Source organism: Coenobita brevimanus, chromosome 108, assembly GCF_032717465.1.
Source record: "Coenobita brevimanus isolate Jiangsu-jjx chromosome 108, ASM3271746v2, whole genome shotgun sequence".
In the NCBI taxonomy this organism is placed as follows: domain Eukaryota; kingdom Metazoa; phylum Arthropoda; class Malacostraca; order Decapoda; family Coenobitidae; genus Coenobita; species Coenobita brevimanus.
In genome coordinates, this window is record NC_137061.1 from 10493146 (window position 1) to 10510200 (window position 17055).

At 40.7% G+C, this 17055-nt stretch overlaps 1 protein-coding gene across 1 annotated transcript; it reads right to left on the reverse strand.

Moving 5' to 3' along the window:
* Positions 1-1365: 1365 nt before the first annotated feature.
* LOC145416864 (uncharacterized) lies at positions 1366-15704 on the reverse strand. The gene is made up of 5 exons (XM_080285734.1): positions 15680-15704; positions 9464-9564; positions 6596-6654; positions 3414-3523; positions 1366-2940 (listed from the first exon to the last, which is right to left on the reverse strand). Exons 1-5 carry the CDS (start codon positions 15689-15691, stop codon positions 2884-2886), a joined length of 339 nt encoding a protein of 112 aa, XP_080141860.1. The 5' UTR covers positions 15692-15704; the 3' UTR covers positions 1366-2883.
* Between the last annotated feature and the right edge of the window lie 1351 nt (positions 15705-17055).

The window sequence follows — 17055 nt, forward strand, 5'->3', positions numbered from 1 at the left end:
TAGCTGACGAGGGTTAAGGAGCTAAATTTCGTTAAAACAGCTTTTGCTGATGTACCATAATACCCACCGACAGGTAATAATACCCCTGCTAATACCAACACACCAGTCCTAAATGAGGCAGTCCTAACATGTATTCAGTATGGACGGTGAGTGTTAGCGCCAAAGTGGTGACATGTGGAAGGTGTATGGTACATAGGAAAACTACTGGGCTTAAGGGAACAGACTGTTAAACATGAGCCCTGAGTCGGACACACACGCACCAAAAAAAAAAAAAAAATCATACAAGCACACATTCTTAGCCTATTTCCTCTGTTTCCAGGCTTTTTTTTTTTTTTTCTTTCTCTCTACATAATTCCCACAGACAGGCCATTCCACTTTCCCTATTACATCTCATCGTTGCTGCTTTCCCATTCCTCATCCTATTCACAGGGTAATTTTCTTTGTTGTATTTTCCGGTATCACATTCCTTCTTTGTGCAAAACAATATCCAGTCATGTTTATTACCGGTCTAATTTTCTCCTTCACATTCACCAGTTTTCAAAAATCCATTATATGTTCCTGCTGTCGGGTCCGTTTGTTTGCAAACTTCCGTTTTCATTCTAACGTTTTTACACATTTATTTCTACATTTACGCACTTCTTTCCAACACAGCTTCCAATTATCAAAGGATTGCATATTGATTCTTTTTCCAAGTTTTATTTTTATTTTATTCCTCTCTCTCTCTCTTACTCATAGTACCTCTTCACATCTCCTGTTCTCACCATATTTCCTCTTTCTTTTATCGCAATTTAATTCTTACATCCAGCCCATTCACTTCTTCCTTTCCTTCCACGGCCCATTCTTCTTCCTCATCCAGCGTATATTCACATAAACGTAACATTATCTTTCTATCCCTAGCCAGACACCTTAATCCAGGAGGTGTTCACGAACAAATCCCCTGCATGTCACCCTGTCCTCCGCCATCAGGCTACTCTCCCTCCAACTTTTTCACGTTACCTTTCAGATGTCCGTGACGGAAAGGGATCAATTAATAAACAAAAAGATTGTGATATTATTTTAATTATAAATGTATAAGGATTCTTTTAACCGTAGAACAGATTTATTTCACAAATAAGTATTAACAAATCATTACACACAAATCCTGCATTAACATCTGTTCTAATGCCTTTAGTACAATTATATCTTTTTTTTTTTTTTTTTTTAGCTTAACGCTACTGCCTCGAGACAATTTTATTCGCCTTTGGAACGAAGTCTCTTAACTAATTACTGTCTCCTTTAACCTCTTCATAACGAGGCGTCTTTCTTCATTTGAATACAAGAGCATTCAGGCAGCGCCATCTCCAATTTCGATCTTGTGACCTTTGATTTCTTATCGCCCCAGGCTTGATCACTTGTTCCTCTGATAGTCTTCGGACTTTTTTTTTTTTTTTTTTTTTTTTTTGGTGCAGTAGTTTTACCATGATGTTACTATAGACAGACTGACCAAGAAATCTAGCCAAAAACATACTATCCTTGGCAGGGGTAAAGTTGGTCTGAGGATAGAAAGAATAAGACTTAAAGGACGCCATGGTACTGAAACGCTGAAGCCTACACAACTACAGCACGCTTCACACTCGCCCGGAGATCCCTTTGGCCACGAAATACGAAATTATGTATTATATTGCGGCTAACAAGACTTTTTACCTTTTTGTTATGTCACAGACTTTTTTCCATGTCAGAGAAACCCATCATATAAAAAATGTTTAAAATTGTCTTGATTTTAACATTTTGGTGTAGAATGAATATCTTTGTGTAATATCCAGCTAAGTCCGATGATTTAATTCAGTTGAGAGAAAGCAGGCTGGGTCATAGGGTGAAGTAATGCCCAGACGATGGACTATACCCACACATTCCCACACCAATGCACACACACCAGTAAAGCCTCACTGATTGTTGACACTACCACAGCTATAGTTTACGTATACATCTTGCTACTTCACCTACACCAACTAACAACAGGGGATTATAACCAAGAGAATAGGAGAATGGGGTTTCGGGGAAAAAATGGGGGGAGGGATCTATCTGGAGACTTATTACTTGAGAGAGAGAGAGAGAGAGAGAGAGAGAGAGAGAGAGAGAGAGAGAGAGAGAGAGAGAGAGAGAGAGAGAGTCTTTGAAATCAATCCTTTCAGCCCAAGGCATATTTTTTATTAACCTGACTTAGGCCACACGATTTTCTTCAGTTTGTGAAAGACGTTTTGGGCTGAAAGGGTTAGAAGCAAATCTCAGTTGACCCCTTGATCCACCTGACGCATTTCTTACCGTATTCTTGCTACACCAAACGATTTTGGTCAACTTAGGAGAGACTTTTTGAAATGGCGATGTTAGATATATAGGCAGCCTCCGTTGGCCTACTTCGCTACTAAACGTCTCTCTTAATTTGAAAGAAAAAAAATGTGGTAGTAGCAGGAATGTAGTAGAAATTATGTCATGGAAATCAACTCCTCCACCCGGTGACGTATTTAATTTTATTCTTTTTATCTCATACGAATTTATTCAATTTAACAGAGACCTTTTCAAACTGCGTGTGTCTGATACAGCCTTCATTACCACCTTCACAACCTGGCTGCGTTCCTTAGCCAATTGAAATCTTCTGAAAAAAGTAAGAATAGACTTAGAATGCCGTCCTCGGATGGAAGGTAGAAAGGGATAAGAATCACAGTAAAATGGAACACAAAGTCTATTTCTTCTTAGCCGTCACACTCCCAGCTCCGCCAGCCTGACCCCCCTGCTTGGGCTGGTAATACATTTCCCCCGAGGCGTCCACGTACTACTGTCCATCAAGCAGCTTGGGACTCCCCTTGGCGTTCAGGTGGCGCAGCAGGTAGTCGTCCGACGGGTCCACTAGGCAATATTTAGCGCGTCAGAGAGCGCCCTCACGCGGACGCTGTGTGGAGCGCCCTGGGAGTGCATCATCATTACTGTTATTATCTACAGCAGCATCTTTATCACCACCATCAATATTATCGTAGTTATTATAATTACCGTTAGCATCCTCATAATTCATTATTGTTATTATAAATATTATGCTTATTCTTATTTTTGTTATTACTGCTACTATTACTACTATTAATATAAAAATAATGATTGCCCTTACGTTAAACATCATCATCATCATTGTTTCTACTAATTAAGTGGGATGCAAGGAGAGGAAAGCATAAGAGTAGGACAACAAACAAAATAGTCCACAAATCCATCACTCGCTGTTATAACCGTGGAAGATAACAGTATAGATAAAAGATAAAGAGTGACAGCACTGTAGGATAGGACTACCTGATCCCAGTTAGGAAGACGATAAAAATAATGATAGGAATTAAAGAGAGAGAGAGAGAGAGAGAGAGAGAGAGAGAGAGAGAGAGAGGGAGAGACTTTACCTTAGTTCCTTGGTTGTAGAGATAGAACTTCACTTCCTCAGAGCTGGTGAAGGGGAAGTACCTGGTACCTGCTACAGCTCCTGCCCTGGTCGTTCCCCTCGCTCCTCCATCTACATCAGTACCATCATCATTAGCGTAATCATCAGTAGCATCAACGACTTTATTATTATTATTATTATTATTATTGTTGTTGTTGTTGTTGTTGTTGTTATCACTACGGTCCCCACCGCCATCATTCCTGTCGTTATTATCGTCATTAGCATCATCAACAAAACCACACCGTCATGGCCATTATAATTGTTTTCATTGTCTTCATTAGGATCATTAACAGAACCACACCGTCATCGCCATTATCATTGTTTTCATTGTCTTCATTAGGATCAATAAAACCAGTCATCGTCATTATTGTTTTCACTGTCTTCATTAGGATCATCAACAAAACCACACCGTTATTGTCGTCATCATCATTGTTTTCACTGTCTTCATTACCCCCCTCCCATACACAGTCTATACGTCTATCTATCTATTGCCAGACGCCTTAATCCCGTAAGGGGTGGCTACAAACAACTCCCCTCCATGTCCCCCCTCCATTTCATTGCCCTGCTCCCAGCTCACACACCCCTCTCTCATATACCTCTCCACTCCATCCCCTCATCTCATCCTTGGCCTCCTTCTCCCTCCACGTCACTCACATACACTCTCCTCGTCAGTCTCTTGCTCTCCATCCTCTCTAAATGTCCAAACCACCTCAGGGTGTTTCTCTTAACGTTTCCTATCACATCCACATCCACACCACAACACTCCTTCACTTCCTCATTTGTCAGTCTACCTCTCCATGTGACTTCACATGCTACTCTCACATAACTCATTTCCACTGCTCTCACTCTTGACTTCTGTCCCTCCAACAAGGTCCAAGCTTCACTTCCATACGTTAGAGTTGGTATCACAATACTGTCATGTAGCTTTTTCACTTCCATGTATACCATCCCTGTTTCATATTACTGCTTTCAAGGAACCAGCAACCTTTCTTCACTGTTGCACCCTTTCAAGCACTTCACCCTCTAAACTTCCATCCTTATTCATCACACTACCCAAGTACTTAAACGCACTCACATTTTCCATTTCCTCATCATCCAACCTTATTGTACATTCACTGACTTCCTTTCTCTCGCAGACCATAACTTTACTCTTCCCTACATTCGCCCTTAGATTTCGTTTCCTACACACTCTCCCAAACTCATTCACGAAGCCTTGCAGCTCCCCGTCGTCTTCACTTAACAACACAGTATCATCTGCAAACAACAGTACAGGTAATTTCCAAACACTCCCCTCTCTTACTAGGGTCGCTCCAACATCCACTGCCCTACCTTACATCTCTTTCATAATCCCATCCACATACAGACTGAACAACCATGGAGACATGGCACATCCTTGTTTCAATCCGACCTTCAAATACAAAAATTCACCCAGTTCACTCTCGACACGCACTGCAGCCTTAGCACCCTCATACATACTCTTCACGGCCTTTAACAACTTCTCATCTACCCCATATATTCTTAATACTTTCCACAGTCCTTGTCTATCCACCTTGCCATATGCTTTCTCCAAATCCATGAAGGCCGCATACAACTTCTTTTCCTTCTCTAGAAACTTTTTCCACTAAAGACCTAAGAATGAATATCTGATCTACACAACATTTTCCCTTTCTAAAACCTCCTTGTTCTTCTCCAACTAATTCCTCTGTTATTTCCCCAACTCTGTCAATAAGTATCCTACCATATACTTTTCCTATTACACTAAGAAGACAAATGCTCCCATGATTACGACACACTTTTTTTTTGCGCTTTTCCTTTGTACAGGGGAATAATTATACTTGACTTCCAATCCTCCGGGACTCTATCTCCCTCCCAGGCCAGTCTACACATCTTCCACATTCATTCTACTACTATGTCTCTCCCATGCTTCAGCGTTTCACCACACACTCCATCAATTCCTGGGGCTTTCCCCATTTTAACTTTCTTCATTGGTTCCACAACTTCCATCTTACTGATTTCGTCCTCTCTTCTCACATCCTTTCTTATCCCAGCCAGTTATACTTGCATTACTTTCATTCTCTATGTTCAACAAAAAGTACTTGTCATAAATCGCCTTTTTTCACATTCTCGTAACCACCTGCCGATTTTTCTCAGCTAAGGGGAGATTTTTTTCACACTGGAGGGCTAACATTAATCCCTTCACTGCAAGAGGTCAACCAACACCCTGAATAAAATCGTCTGAAGGCAGCAAGGATGTCGACAAAGCACGTCACATGATTCAAGAGGAAAATAGCTTCGTTATGGCAGATCTTAAGTTGAACTAAAATCGTCTGGAGGTGGCGAGAAGAGAATAAAAAAGACGTCATCGTAATGAAGGGGCAAACGGCAATTTAGTTTTGCTGATATTATTTGGCTGTCTATATTCTTTTCTATAGTACAGTCACACTAACATGGCCCAGTTTTTCGTCCTCTAACAGCTTGTTTCACGTAGCTCAGGGGCAGAATGAGACAATACTACGACTTCACATCCTTGGCTAGGCACTGCTTCGTGACTAGCATTCTAGTTTTAATTTATTGTCACCGCTCAGTCCTTTACATGGAGTGATGGCAATTTTGGCTGAGTTAGAATGAAACAAGTATACTAGAAGAATACACCGTGAAGACATTGTGCCAGGGAATGTATTGGAGGGTAGTGGTGTGTCGTGGTAAGAGGACGTTACTGAGTAGGGACAGACACAGTTTCTCTTTAGTCGAGGCCACGGGCCACAGGATGCAATGTCAGACAATACATGGTTAATAAGAAAATAATAATAATAATAATAATAATAATAATAATAATAATAAAGACAAACTACTTCAGCAGACATGGTAGACATATGGATTGACTTACAGACATATCTATAGACAGAAAACAGTTAGACAGATAAACTAATAAACAGATAGATATATAACATGTAAACAGATATGCAGATAGACACGGATGATGCACAGATGGATATAGATTGACTGCTACTAGAGACAGAGAGAGATAGGTAGACAGGCAGATAGATCGGTAGATAGACATAAAGACAGCGGTAAAAAGATAGATAAATGAAAAGATTTAGATAGATAGGTTGATATATAGATTCTGATATACAGTATACTTACAGGGCCTGACATACTCGAGTGACCAGTCCGTTTCCAAGACACCTCGTTCGTAGGATTGGCTGCAAAATTGGTGAACGTTAGTAACACACACACACACACACACACACACACACACACACACACACACACTTCAGAACATTAAAAAAAAAAAAAAAGTGTTTCAGAGATACCTATTGCATTATGACGTTGAAGCAGTGAATGGAAGACGGATAGAAGAACAAGATAAATACACAGTAGAGGTGAACGCCTACCATATGTCGGCTGTGTGTCTGAGGATGGAAATGCAGGTGCCACAGGAGACTTCGTAGCGCCATTGCTTTAGCGATTTATTAAACATGATCAGTGGCGGATTTACCACTAAGATGACTGGGTTGCAGCCTAAGGCCCCGATCTTGAAGGGGTCCCCATTAATAAATAAATAATTAAAATAAATAAATGGTTAAATGATGAAAATGACAGCTGACATCATACACGATCTATTGGTGGTCATTACAATATGCTGCCAGATCCATCAAGCACTATCTATTATGGTTAAGAGATTCAGTGGACAAAATTTCGATGAAAAATCGGTCATATCTCAATTGTTGGCTTTGCTGGTAATAACAGCTTCAGTACCTGTACCAACATCTTCACAAAAGCCACACTTCCGTGGGGTTTGCAGACAGGTTTCGACGGGTTTTGACCACTCCCGTGGCTGTTCTAGCGAGGCAGAATACAAATTAAATAGGTTGGGATTGGTCCAAAGCGTCCTGTCGCAGAAGGTGGACAGGGTTTACCCTGTCCTACGCACAAGGATGGCAGTGGTGGCGGGTAACAAGGACCGGCACGAGCATCCCGTGCTCGGGTAATCAATTGATCAGGTAAAGATGGTGGAGAGAAGTAAAAGATTTTTTTTTTTCTTTTTAAGTATTGAATTTTGCACAAATGACAGTCAACACTGACATGGGATAGTGATATAAATGTAGGTGAAGCTTGAAATGAATGCTTGTTTAAACCTCAGTTGAAAAAGTTAACTAGTTTTGGCTGATTTAGTGAGATAATAATGACCGGCGAGTAATGTTCAGTTTGTGAATCTGTGTTTTTATAAGATAATGACGGCAGTTACAACTATTTCCCAAAAATAGTTCCTTAAGGATGAGTATGGCAACTTTTGCCTCCTGCTATTACGGTTCTGTTTTCACTGAAAAGGTAAGTTGCACGTTTATTTCACTTCATGGTGTAATAAGAACCATTACCATGATTCTGACGGCGACACACTGGCGAGTTGCCACATTTTTTTATATGACGTATAAACAGCTACTGTGTATGCTAAGAACGGCGATATTTATAGTTAAATTGATTAATCATCATCACATTCTTCCTATTTACATAACAGATGATTCCTTCACGGCTCTGGCCACTCGATCCTTCAGTCAATATTAACAGCATTATCCCATCACCTCCCAGGGTTCCTGAGTGAGGGATCGTGCTGGAAGGGTACCAAGCCTACTGCCCTCCGCGTTTTGGCTCATGGTAGTGAATCTCATAGATCCCTACCCAGGGGTTCCCTTCTTTATTACCCTTCTCCGCCCCGGAGGGGCTCGGGGACGGATATTGTTTTCACTCGGTTTGGCTGTTTGTTTGTCTGTCTGTTAACAACTTTCTTCGAAAAGTGCTCGTGCTATTTTGACTAAAATTACAGCAATGGTGGGCCATGAACTGATCACCTGATTAAATTTTCGGCCAAACTGGGGCAATGCCCAGGCTGTAGGGACAAAAAAAGTAAAAAAAAAAAAAAAAAAAAAAAAAAATATCGTTTCGTCGCCATGACTCCTTTCAGTTTCGTTATATCGACATGAAACCAAAACCTAAAGTTGCATCTTTCAAATCTGCATCTTATAATATGCCCTATTACATCAGGGGGTGCCTTTCACTACATATAACTTTCCATCCATCACCTTTAGGGGGTTAGCCCCTGACCATACTAAAAATTGTCAAAAAACAGTGATAGGAAGCACGACATGGCTTTGGAATGTCAGTATATGTTGCACAATGGACTCTAATCCGTAATGCGATATTTGAGGTGCTTGAACCCCCCCCCTGTGATTCTTGGGGGGTCAACTCCCCCCAATAAAGTAAAAATAATTAGATACAGGGGATACTGAGTGTATGGATATCAACGAAATCCGCAAACACATTGTAGTATTGGGTTTGCAGTTGTCCACGTTTCTGTGAATGCACACGAATAAACTGCACAACTACTTTATTTGTATGCATCTGATATCGACATAGTTTACCTTAGGATGGTGCGGGAATATCAAAAGGTTTAATATCCCAAATAAATCGCTAAGAAAGAAATGCTACAAAACAAAAACTGCCACATAGAATACTGTCCTCAGTTTCAAAGACAGTGAAATTTAAGGCTGTGGTTGGTTCAGGGCCGTACTGTAAGTGGCTCTTGAAGTTCGTAATACATCTTCCGTATTGATTTATTTTGCACATTACACCCCATTATTCTCTTGTAATTTATTAATGGAAATTATTTCGCCATGAAAGTGACAAAAATAACAGAGTAGAGAATGTTAAGGCCTCAGATGCAAAATTTTACAGCTGGGGAATATGAATTACGAAGCCTCCAATGCCGCCAAAACACGACCCTTACCTCACACTATAAACGCAATGCAGTTGGACATCATGGCTTTATTTTAGTCATGTGAAACTGCGCTGACTTCCCACCAAACAGTACTTTAATATTCACTCTAATCTGACTGAAATTTTTGGTAGGTGTACAAGTTAAGACAAACGTTTATCCATTCACATCTATACAATACTTAGGCTTCAGGAAGTTGTATGAATGAAGCGCTGGGAGTCTGTGCCTGCCGTACTTACTCCTGTTTAAGGACGTACTGGCCATCACCAGCTGGCACTCTGCGAAAGAAGTCATCCAGTGGCTTGCCTGTGCACCCAGACAGCACAGCAGCAACAACAATCTGTGAGGATTTAACACTGCATTATTCCACATACGATACATAAATGAATGAATAAATGAATAAAAAATGAATATATAACAAGGTGTATGACCGGTTCATACATCACCCAGCGTGCAAGATTTAGTCAAAAGTCAGTGATTGCAACCCTGTATGGTTTTATTCGTTTCATAGAATGATCATATATATATATATATATATATATATATATATATATATATATATATATATATATATATATATATATATATATAAATGATCTGCCCGGAACACGTCGCCCCCAGCTCACTCCTCTGTCCAACCCTGCCTGGGGCTCACTGAGCTTGCCAGAGGGTGAAAGAAACTTTCAGAACCCCCCCCCGAAAAAATAAATAAATAAATAAATAAACTCCCAGGCTTTAACCCTGAAGGGCACAGGTAAAACAATGACAATGAAGGGCACAGGTAAAACAACAACAACGCACAACTTGGAGGCCAGCCCCTGCCAGCTGGCCAGATACTTCCGTCCCCAGCCGGTATGAAGGTGAGCCGTGAGGGTGCTCTCATTGTAGCCTGGGACCAAATCCATTGTGTGACCACAGGTAAGAAATGTACGGAGGCACACACGTTGAAAAGTATCGCTTCTAGTGATCATTGCCAGAGGGAGGCGAAATAGTAATAATAATGATATTAACAATTACATCAAGAAAGGGCACTCACAGAGTGCAGCACCTTCACCAACCAGGGCCAAATATTATACTTTGCCCTGTAACTCTGACCTTCAACAGACTATACTCAAAATCAGATAGCATTAATATCATTTTGTTTACCGTTCGTGCAATTTATATCGGTATTATAATGACATGTGTAAGAAGGAAGCGAATAGTAGGGCGTAATAAACAAATAAATCACCAAGGAAGAGCTGCTCAACAGCCTCCTGACTGGCGAGAACACAGCCCATCAAGATCAACATTTTTTTTTTCTACCCAACCCGCTCGGGTTTCATTAAAAAAAAGAAAAAAGAAAAGGCTTTTTATATTAAAATCTGGATATAACCCAGGATTTTTACAAACCTTGAGATCTTGTACAATAAATATTTTCATTTCTTTTAAATGATATTTTGTACAAAATACAGTTTATGGCAGAGTAGCCTACCATATTGTAATTACTTTCAATAGTGAACTACAGATTGAAAAACGTAGTACAGAAATGATGAAACCAAGGCTGCTGACATTAATTTACAGTTGTTGAATTTAACATGTCAGTTTGCTATATTTTTCTATATAGTATTTGACTGTGCCATAACAAAATAATGGACTAACTGTGTACTGTACTGCTAAAACCAATTGTTAAGCTTCAAAGATGAATATGTGAGTACATTACCATAAGTATAGTAGTTATGAATATCGATTTACTCTGTTTATTGCAAGACACAAACTATGATATATTAATTTACAGATTCTAAAATAATATTTCAGTGTGCATTGTGTTGTAAGCATAATGAAATAATGCATTAGCAAAATCTATAGTGCCATAAAATGTTAAAAAGCATTGTACATCGATAACATATTAAGATACACACACACACACACACACACACACACACACACACACACACACACACACACACACAGCATTTTTGTAATTTTTACAATTTACTGGCAAGAAAATGTTGAAAAAATTAACTTTATTTTCAACAAATTGTCTTGATTATATAAAATAGTCAGTCTTAATGGGTACAATTTTTTATATTAAGTTACAGTGTTTTATTAATTTTAAATTAAATCTGTAAATAAGAGATGTATTATTTGTGTATGCTGGCCGCTATTTTTAATTTTAGTTAATTAAGTTGAGAAATCTGTATGTGTAGTATGCATGGGTGAGCTTGTGCTGAATGACCGGCTTGAGAGTGTGAACTTTGGCAATGAGACACTGGAGATGGTGAACAACTTTTGCTACCTGGGAGATACCATCTTTGCCGGTGATGGAGCCAAGGCCGCCACTATCGCCAGAATGATGTGGCTGGGGAAAGTCCTGAGAACTGCTGCCAGTTCTAACAATTAGATGACTCCCACTCCCCTTGAAGGGAAAGGTGTACGCTTCATGTGTTAGAAGCGCAATGACATATGCCTCAGAAACGTTGTCTGTGAAAGCAGATGATATCAACAGAATGGAATGTAATGAGATGAGAATTGAGAGATGGATGTGTGGGGCCAAATTGCAAGATAGGATATCTAATAAAGAACTGGGGAGACGGTTAGGTATCAAGAGTATCAACGATGAGATGCGCAAAAGCAAGCTTGGTTAGTTTGGGTATGTGGAAAGGATGGATGAACTATGCTGGGTGAAAAGATGAAAGTCGGTGAACGTGGAGGGAGCTGCACCAAGGGCTAGACCTAGAAAGACGTGGGATCAGACTATACGATCTGATCTTGAATTTAAAAACCTGACAAGTGAGGCAGCTCTGAATAGGGCTGCCTGGAGCACTGCCATTAGAACATGAGACTGGAACCGCACTTTGTGTGGAGCACTCGGTCTTAATTTTTGTGTATGTATGTATATGCATATAATTAATTAATTGTTTATTTACTATTATTTTCTTAATTACCCGACCTGGTTTTTCAAACTAAAATCACGGGCCGGGCGGGTAAGTGGGAAGGTACCCGAGGAGCTCCCCATGCCAACCCTGCGACCCATACATGGTGGTAAAATACTGTAAAGCTACCTTATATAACCCCTTCAATCCAGTGACGTATTTTCCCATCTTACACTTGCTATCATAAGGCAATTTTAACTTAGGAAAAAATCTCATAGTGAACAGGTTAAGGAAGGCTTTATTTATTTAGAAGTTTCTCCTAAGCTGAATAAAATCGTCTGATGAGAGTAAGAACAAATAAATAAAACACGTCACCGGACTGAAAGGATTGACTCGATACATTTACAGATCAACAAACATTTTACTGGACGTTCGCACCTGACATGAATGTATCGTCATCTCAGACCGCACCGGAAGTACAAGAACCGGGGGAGAAGCACCAGTGGATCAGGTACGGCCGGTCAAAGTCAAGGCCGTACTGTGGGTGGCTTTGGATATTTCGTAACACCTCCTACTGAGCTACTTATTCCGTGCAATATATCCATTATCATCGTGTGTTATTAAAGCAACGTGTATCGATATTAAGCAAAAAGCAGCATACAAGAGAACATTAAGATAGGCAAAGTAAATCGCTAAGGTGGATGTGCTACGAATCGTCCAGTGCCACTTAGAATAAGGCCTCCAACGAGATCTCGCCAGCAATCATCATCATCATCATCATCATCATCATCAGCCCAGCGCTATTCCTCACGGACACAAAGGGTGGGAGGGATCCAGGGACAGGAGCATAAAGGCACTAAGTAGAAGAACTATTTAGTATCTAGTGAAATGGACCACACATCCGATCACTCATGATTAACACCTTCGAATAATGCTCAGCTGCATTTCACAGCCCTTATGATCCACAGTAGATAATGCTAGTAGTAACAGCAGTAGTAATCCCAGACTCATCTGGATGTGAACCCAGTGGCCTACAGGCTGATGCTGCCCCCTCCCTCCTATATTTCTCCATCAGGGGGATACGGAAGGAGTTAAGAGATGTTTGTTTAGCCGGACAGTGGAGCCGCCAGTTACAAGTGCCACCACCTGGAGTCCCTCTTCAGCATTCTAGAAAATGTACAGTGGTGGAATATAGCATCATTTTTTTTTTCTTTTTTTTTTTTTTGCGAATAGTTATGAACACTGTACATAATAATCTGAAAAGTTTGCTGCACTTCGAAGTGGATTTCCAAAGTCATCCTCCTCTGTCTCGTTTTGTGGTGAAAGTGAATCAGTATTTATGTCCCACACTGTCGTCACCATGTCTGTGTCCGTGACTCGTGAGGCAGTGGCGGCCAGCAATTTTAGTCTGTTGGGGTGGCATGGAGCGCGTCGGTGTAATGTGGATATCTATGTCTGCGGGGTGAAGCTAGGTCTCCGGAGGCTTAAATGATGAGCGAGTGAGCGTGTGGCCCATTTAACTGGCCAGAGTATTGGTTACACTCTTCTATCAGGCTTTTCTTGCTCTCTGGACCCTGCCTCACCCCATTCTTAGGTAAGAAAGGAGAGCTGGATGATGATGATGATGATGATGATGATGATGATGATGATGATGACGATGATGATAGTATGAAAGTGAAATGAGTATAGTATCAAATAAATCGGAATCTCGCTTCGCCAGTTCAGGATATCAGTCTTGATGCCTTCAGTTGTGTCGTATCCTTGATCTTATTCCTGCTGACACCAGACGATTTTATTCAGTTTAAGAGATTTTTCGAGTAGGAGGAGTTGGCTGTACCGTGCATTAACCTCTCTTTTTATAGAGTTTCTCGTACACTGAATAAAATCGTCTGATAGCATCACGAATGAGAGTAAAGGTTCGGGCAGACGCCGTCAAGCTCATAGCCGTGATGCTCATCTCTTGCTCTTGGAGCCCGTGGCTGATTGTTCACCCATTATCCTGGGATACAAGGCCACTGCATTATTTAAGATTGTAATGCGGTACTGGGCTGAAAGATGTAAATACTACAATGAAGAAATAATGCCTATCAACTGCACAAGCGTCAATAAGGAGGTCAGTTGTTACGTAAGCAGCCTTCCCCTAGAATAGGACATGCAACAATCAAATTTACTTTCAGGCCCCCAAGTGCATTGCTGGGTGAACAGGTTTCTGGTTGTGGGCTGGACCTTAACACCACCGGTTCCCCAGAACACAATTATATACGGTATTATTTACTCCTTTTTGGCCTGTGATATGCTGCCGAGGGGGACGCCTTCACGTGATGGCAACGATATAGTCGGCCGGTGGAGCTGTCTGCTTATGCAAACGTCCGTCAACTCTTTTCCTATCCCCCCTTTATTGGAGGAAAGCAGGCTAGGTATACAAGTAGACAGATAGATTTATAAACAATATCATTCAGCTGCTTAGAAATGACTAGCCGAGCTTCAGGGATCATATATTATCTTCTTTTCACACCCTCTTCTTGTTTTTCCTGTAAGAAAACGATGATTAAGTTTTTTTTTTTTTTTTTTTACAACATTGGGTAAACTCGGTACTCTCGGTGTATCGTCTTTCGTACAAAAAACGAGAAGAGACGTTCATCATAGATCTGCTAATGCAACATCTATGTCAAATCAACTCAATATTTCAAGCTGAGCAAATCTGAATTTCATAAGAAAGTCACTAAAATGCCTTTTTATAGCTGAAAATGAAAATCGCCTAACAAATTGCTGAGTCAGCTGACGCAACAGGTGACATGTTAATTCAGCTCAAAATTTCAAGCTAAACATCTTTGTATTTCGTATTAAAATCGCTGAGCTCTCCCAGAGTAGGTATTCGAGCTTTCCTTGGAGAGAAAAAAATTCCCCACGTGTACCACTTATGGACCTGTCGGCTTCGCCGCAGGTAAAAATCATGACTAAGATTTGGCTCTGAAGGAAGAACAGCATGGGATGATTGTGCATTTTCCTTTTCGTTTTTTCTTTTTAATAAAGATGAACCAGGAAAGGAAATACAAATTATAAAAGACATAATCCATACACCAGATTACAGGCTTCCTCCATTGATGAAAAACAGTACTTAACGATAATTAATTGTCCCTGAGAATATTTGTGAATTTCATCGTCTTTACAACTACACTTTAATCAGTCCTGCAAATAAAAGCAGTTCATGGTCACACATCTTCTCTGACTTAATCTCCACTGACTTATAAGAAAAGCTGTACTACCCGGGATGGTCAGACTGTTGGACGAAGTTTGTTTCCCTTTTATCCATGTTCACTGTACTGCACATAACAGCTCGGGACCTGGACGAAAACTAGACTATTGCAGTTCTTGATCTTGAAAATTGACTCGGCAAAAAGTTTGTCTTAATGACATGCAAAGCTTAATGACAGAGAAGACTTTTGCCTCGGAATCAGTGTTTCTCTCTTCATTATCCAGTGTCGTAAATTGTTCAAATAAAAGAACAATTCCTAAATATGGAAATGTTTTAGAAGACACCACAGTTTCGTCAAGACTTTGAATAAGCAACTATTCTAACTCTCTCCCCTCTCTCGTACTCACCAGGATCTTCATGGTGTAAGAGTGTGGGCACGGCTTCCTCTACCAGCCCACCGCACGTCTCGCCCGTTTTATAGCCACACCGGGAAACCAGAATGCTTTCTGTACGCACCCGCCTGCGCATCATTGAAGATGTTACACGGGGGTTTTTATGAGTGATTTGAGTCTCCTTCCACGCGTTACTCAGGGCAATTCTTATTTTGTCTAACAATGCTACTGTTATACGTTAGTTATGAGCGAGGATATGATGATGAATAATGTGTAGTGATAAGGAAATACTTATAGTTGGTTAAATATGGCCTAAGATCTCCGAGGAAGTCACACGGGGGTTTCATATACGGTTTGAATATTCTCCCAGCACCTATGTCACGCGATTCTAACATTCTCAGTAATTCCAAAGTGTTGTTTGGTCACTAGTATAAGGGCATAGTCAAAGAGGTCATACTGAGAGAGGAAGAAATAGTTAAAAGCTGGTCTTATACATAGTGTACGCATCTCTGAAGACGTCATACGATGATTTTTACAACATCCAAAGAAAATGAAGGACCTTTATCTCACTAGTATAAGGGCATAGTCAAAGAGGTCATACTGAGAGAGGAAGAAATAGTTAAAAGCTGGTCTTATACATAGTGTACGCATCTCTGAAGACGTCATACGATGATTTTTACAACATCCAAAGAAAATGAAGGACCTTTATCCCAGCAGTTATGCCTGTCGATTCTAACATATCTAACAGTTTGATAATATGTACGTTATTCAGTTACTCGTGAGTGAATGAAGTGAGTAGAGAACGAAAGAAGGAAAATTAAAAACACGTTTTGTACAGTGCGTGACGTGCGCATCTTGAAGACGTCAAAGGGAGGTTTTTGTAAGACTTCTGACTCTTCTTCCACAGGTTATGCCAAATTATTGTAACATATCCGGCGATTCTGAAGAATTATTAGGATATTCGTGAGCTAATCAGAGAAAATGTGTAATGCTAAGAGAGGAGGAGATGGTTGAAAGACGGTTATAATAAATGATGCAAGTGTCAGACGGGGGATGGAATGAGGGATGGGGTGGGACGGGATGGGAGGGTGTGAAATGTGTGGTTGGGTGGGCTAGCACGATATGGGAGGGGTGGAGTGGGGTGGGGCGGCATGGGATGAGATGTGTTGGGTGAGGTTGTAATGGGTGGGTGGGAAGAGGCTGTGCTAGTGAAAGGGGTGAGATAAGGGGTTGAGTTTGGTGAGATGGGGTGGAGTGGAGTGAGGAATGGTGTGAGTTGGGGTAAGGTGTGGGTTGCTAATGTAAGAGGTGGAGTTAGGGATGATGGTGGGGTGGGGTGAGGTGCTAATGTAAGAGGTGGAGTTAGGGATGATGGTGGGGTGGGGTGAGGT

Coding starts and splice junctions, on each gene's coding strand:
- LOC145416864 (XM_080285734.1), bottom strand. Junction 6,655..9,463: donor CAGTACGTCCTTAAACAGGA/GTAAGTACGGCA, acceptor CCAATTTTGCAG/CCAATCCTACGAACGAGGTG. Junction 2,941..3,413: donor TCTACAACCAAGGAACTAAG/GTAAAGTCTCTC, acceptor ATGCACTCCCAG/GGCGCTCCACACAGCGTCCG.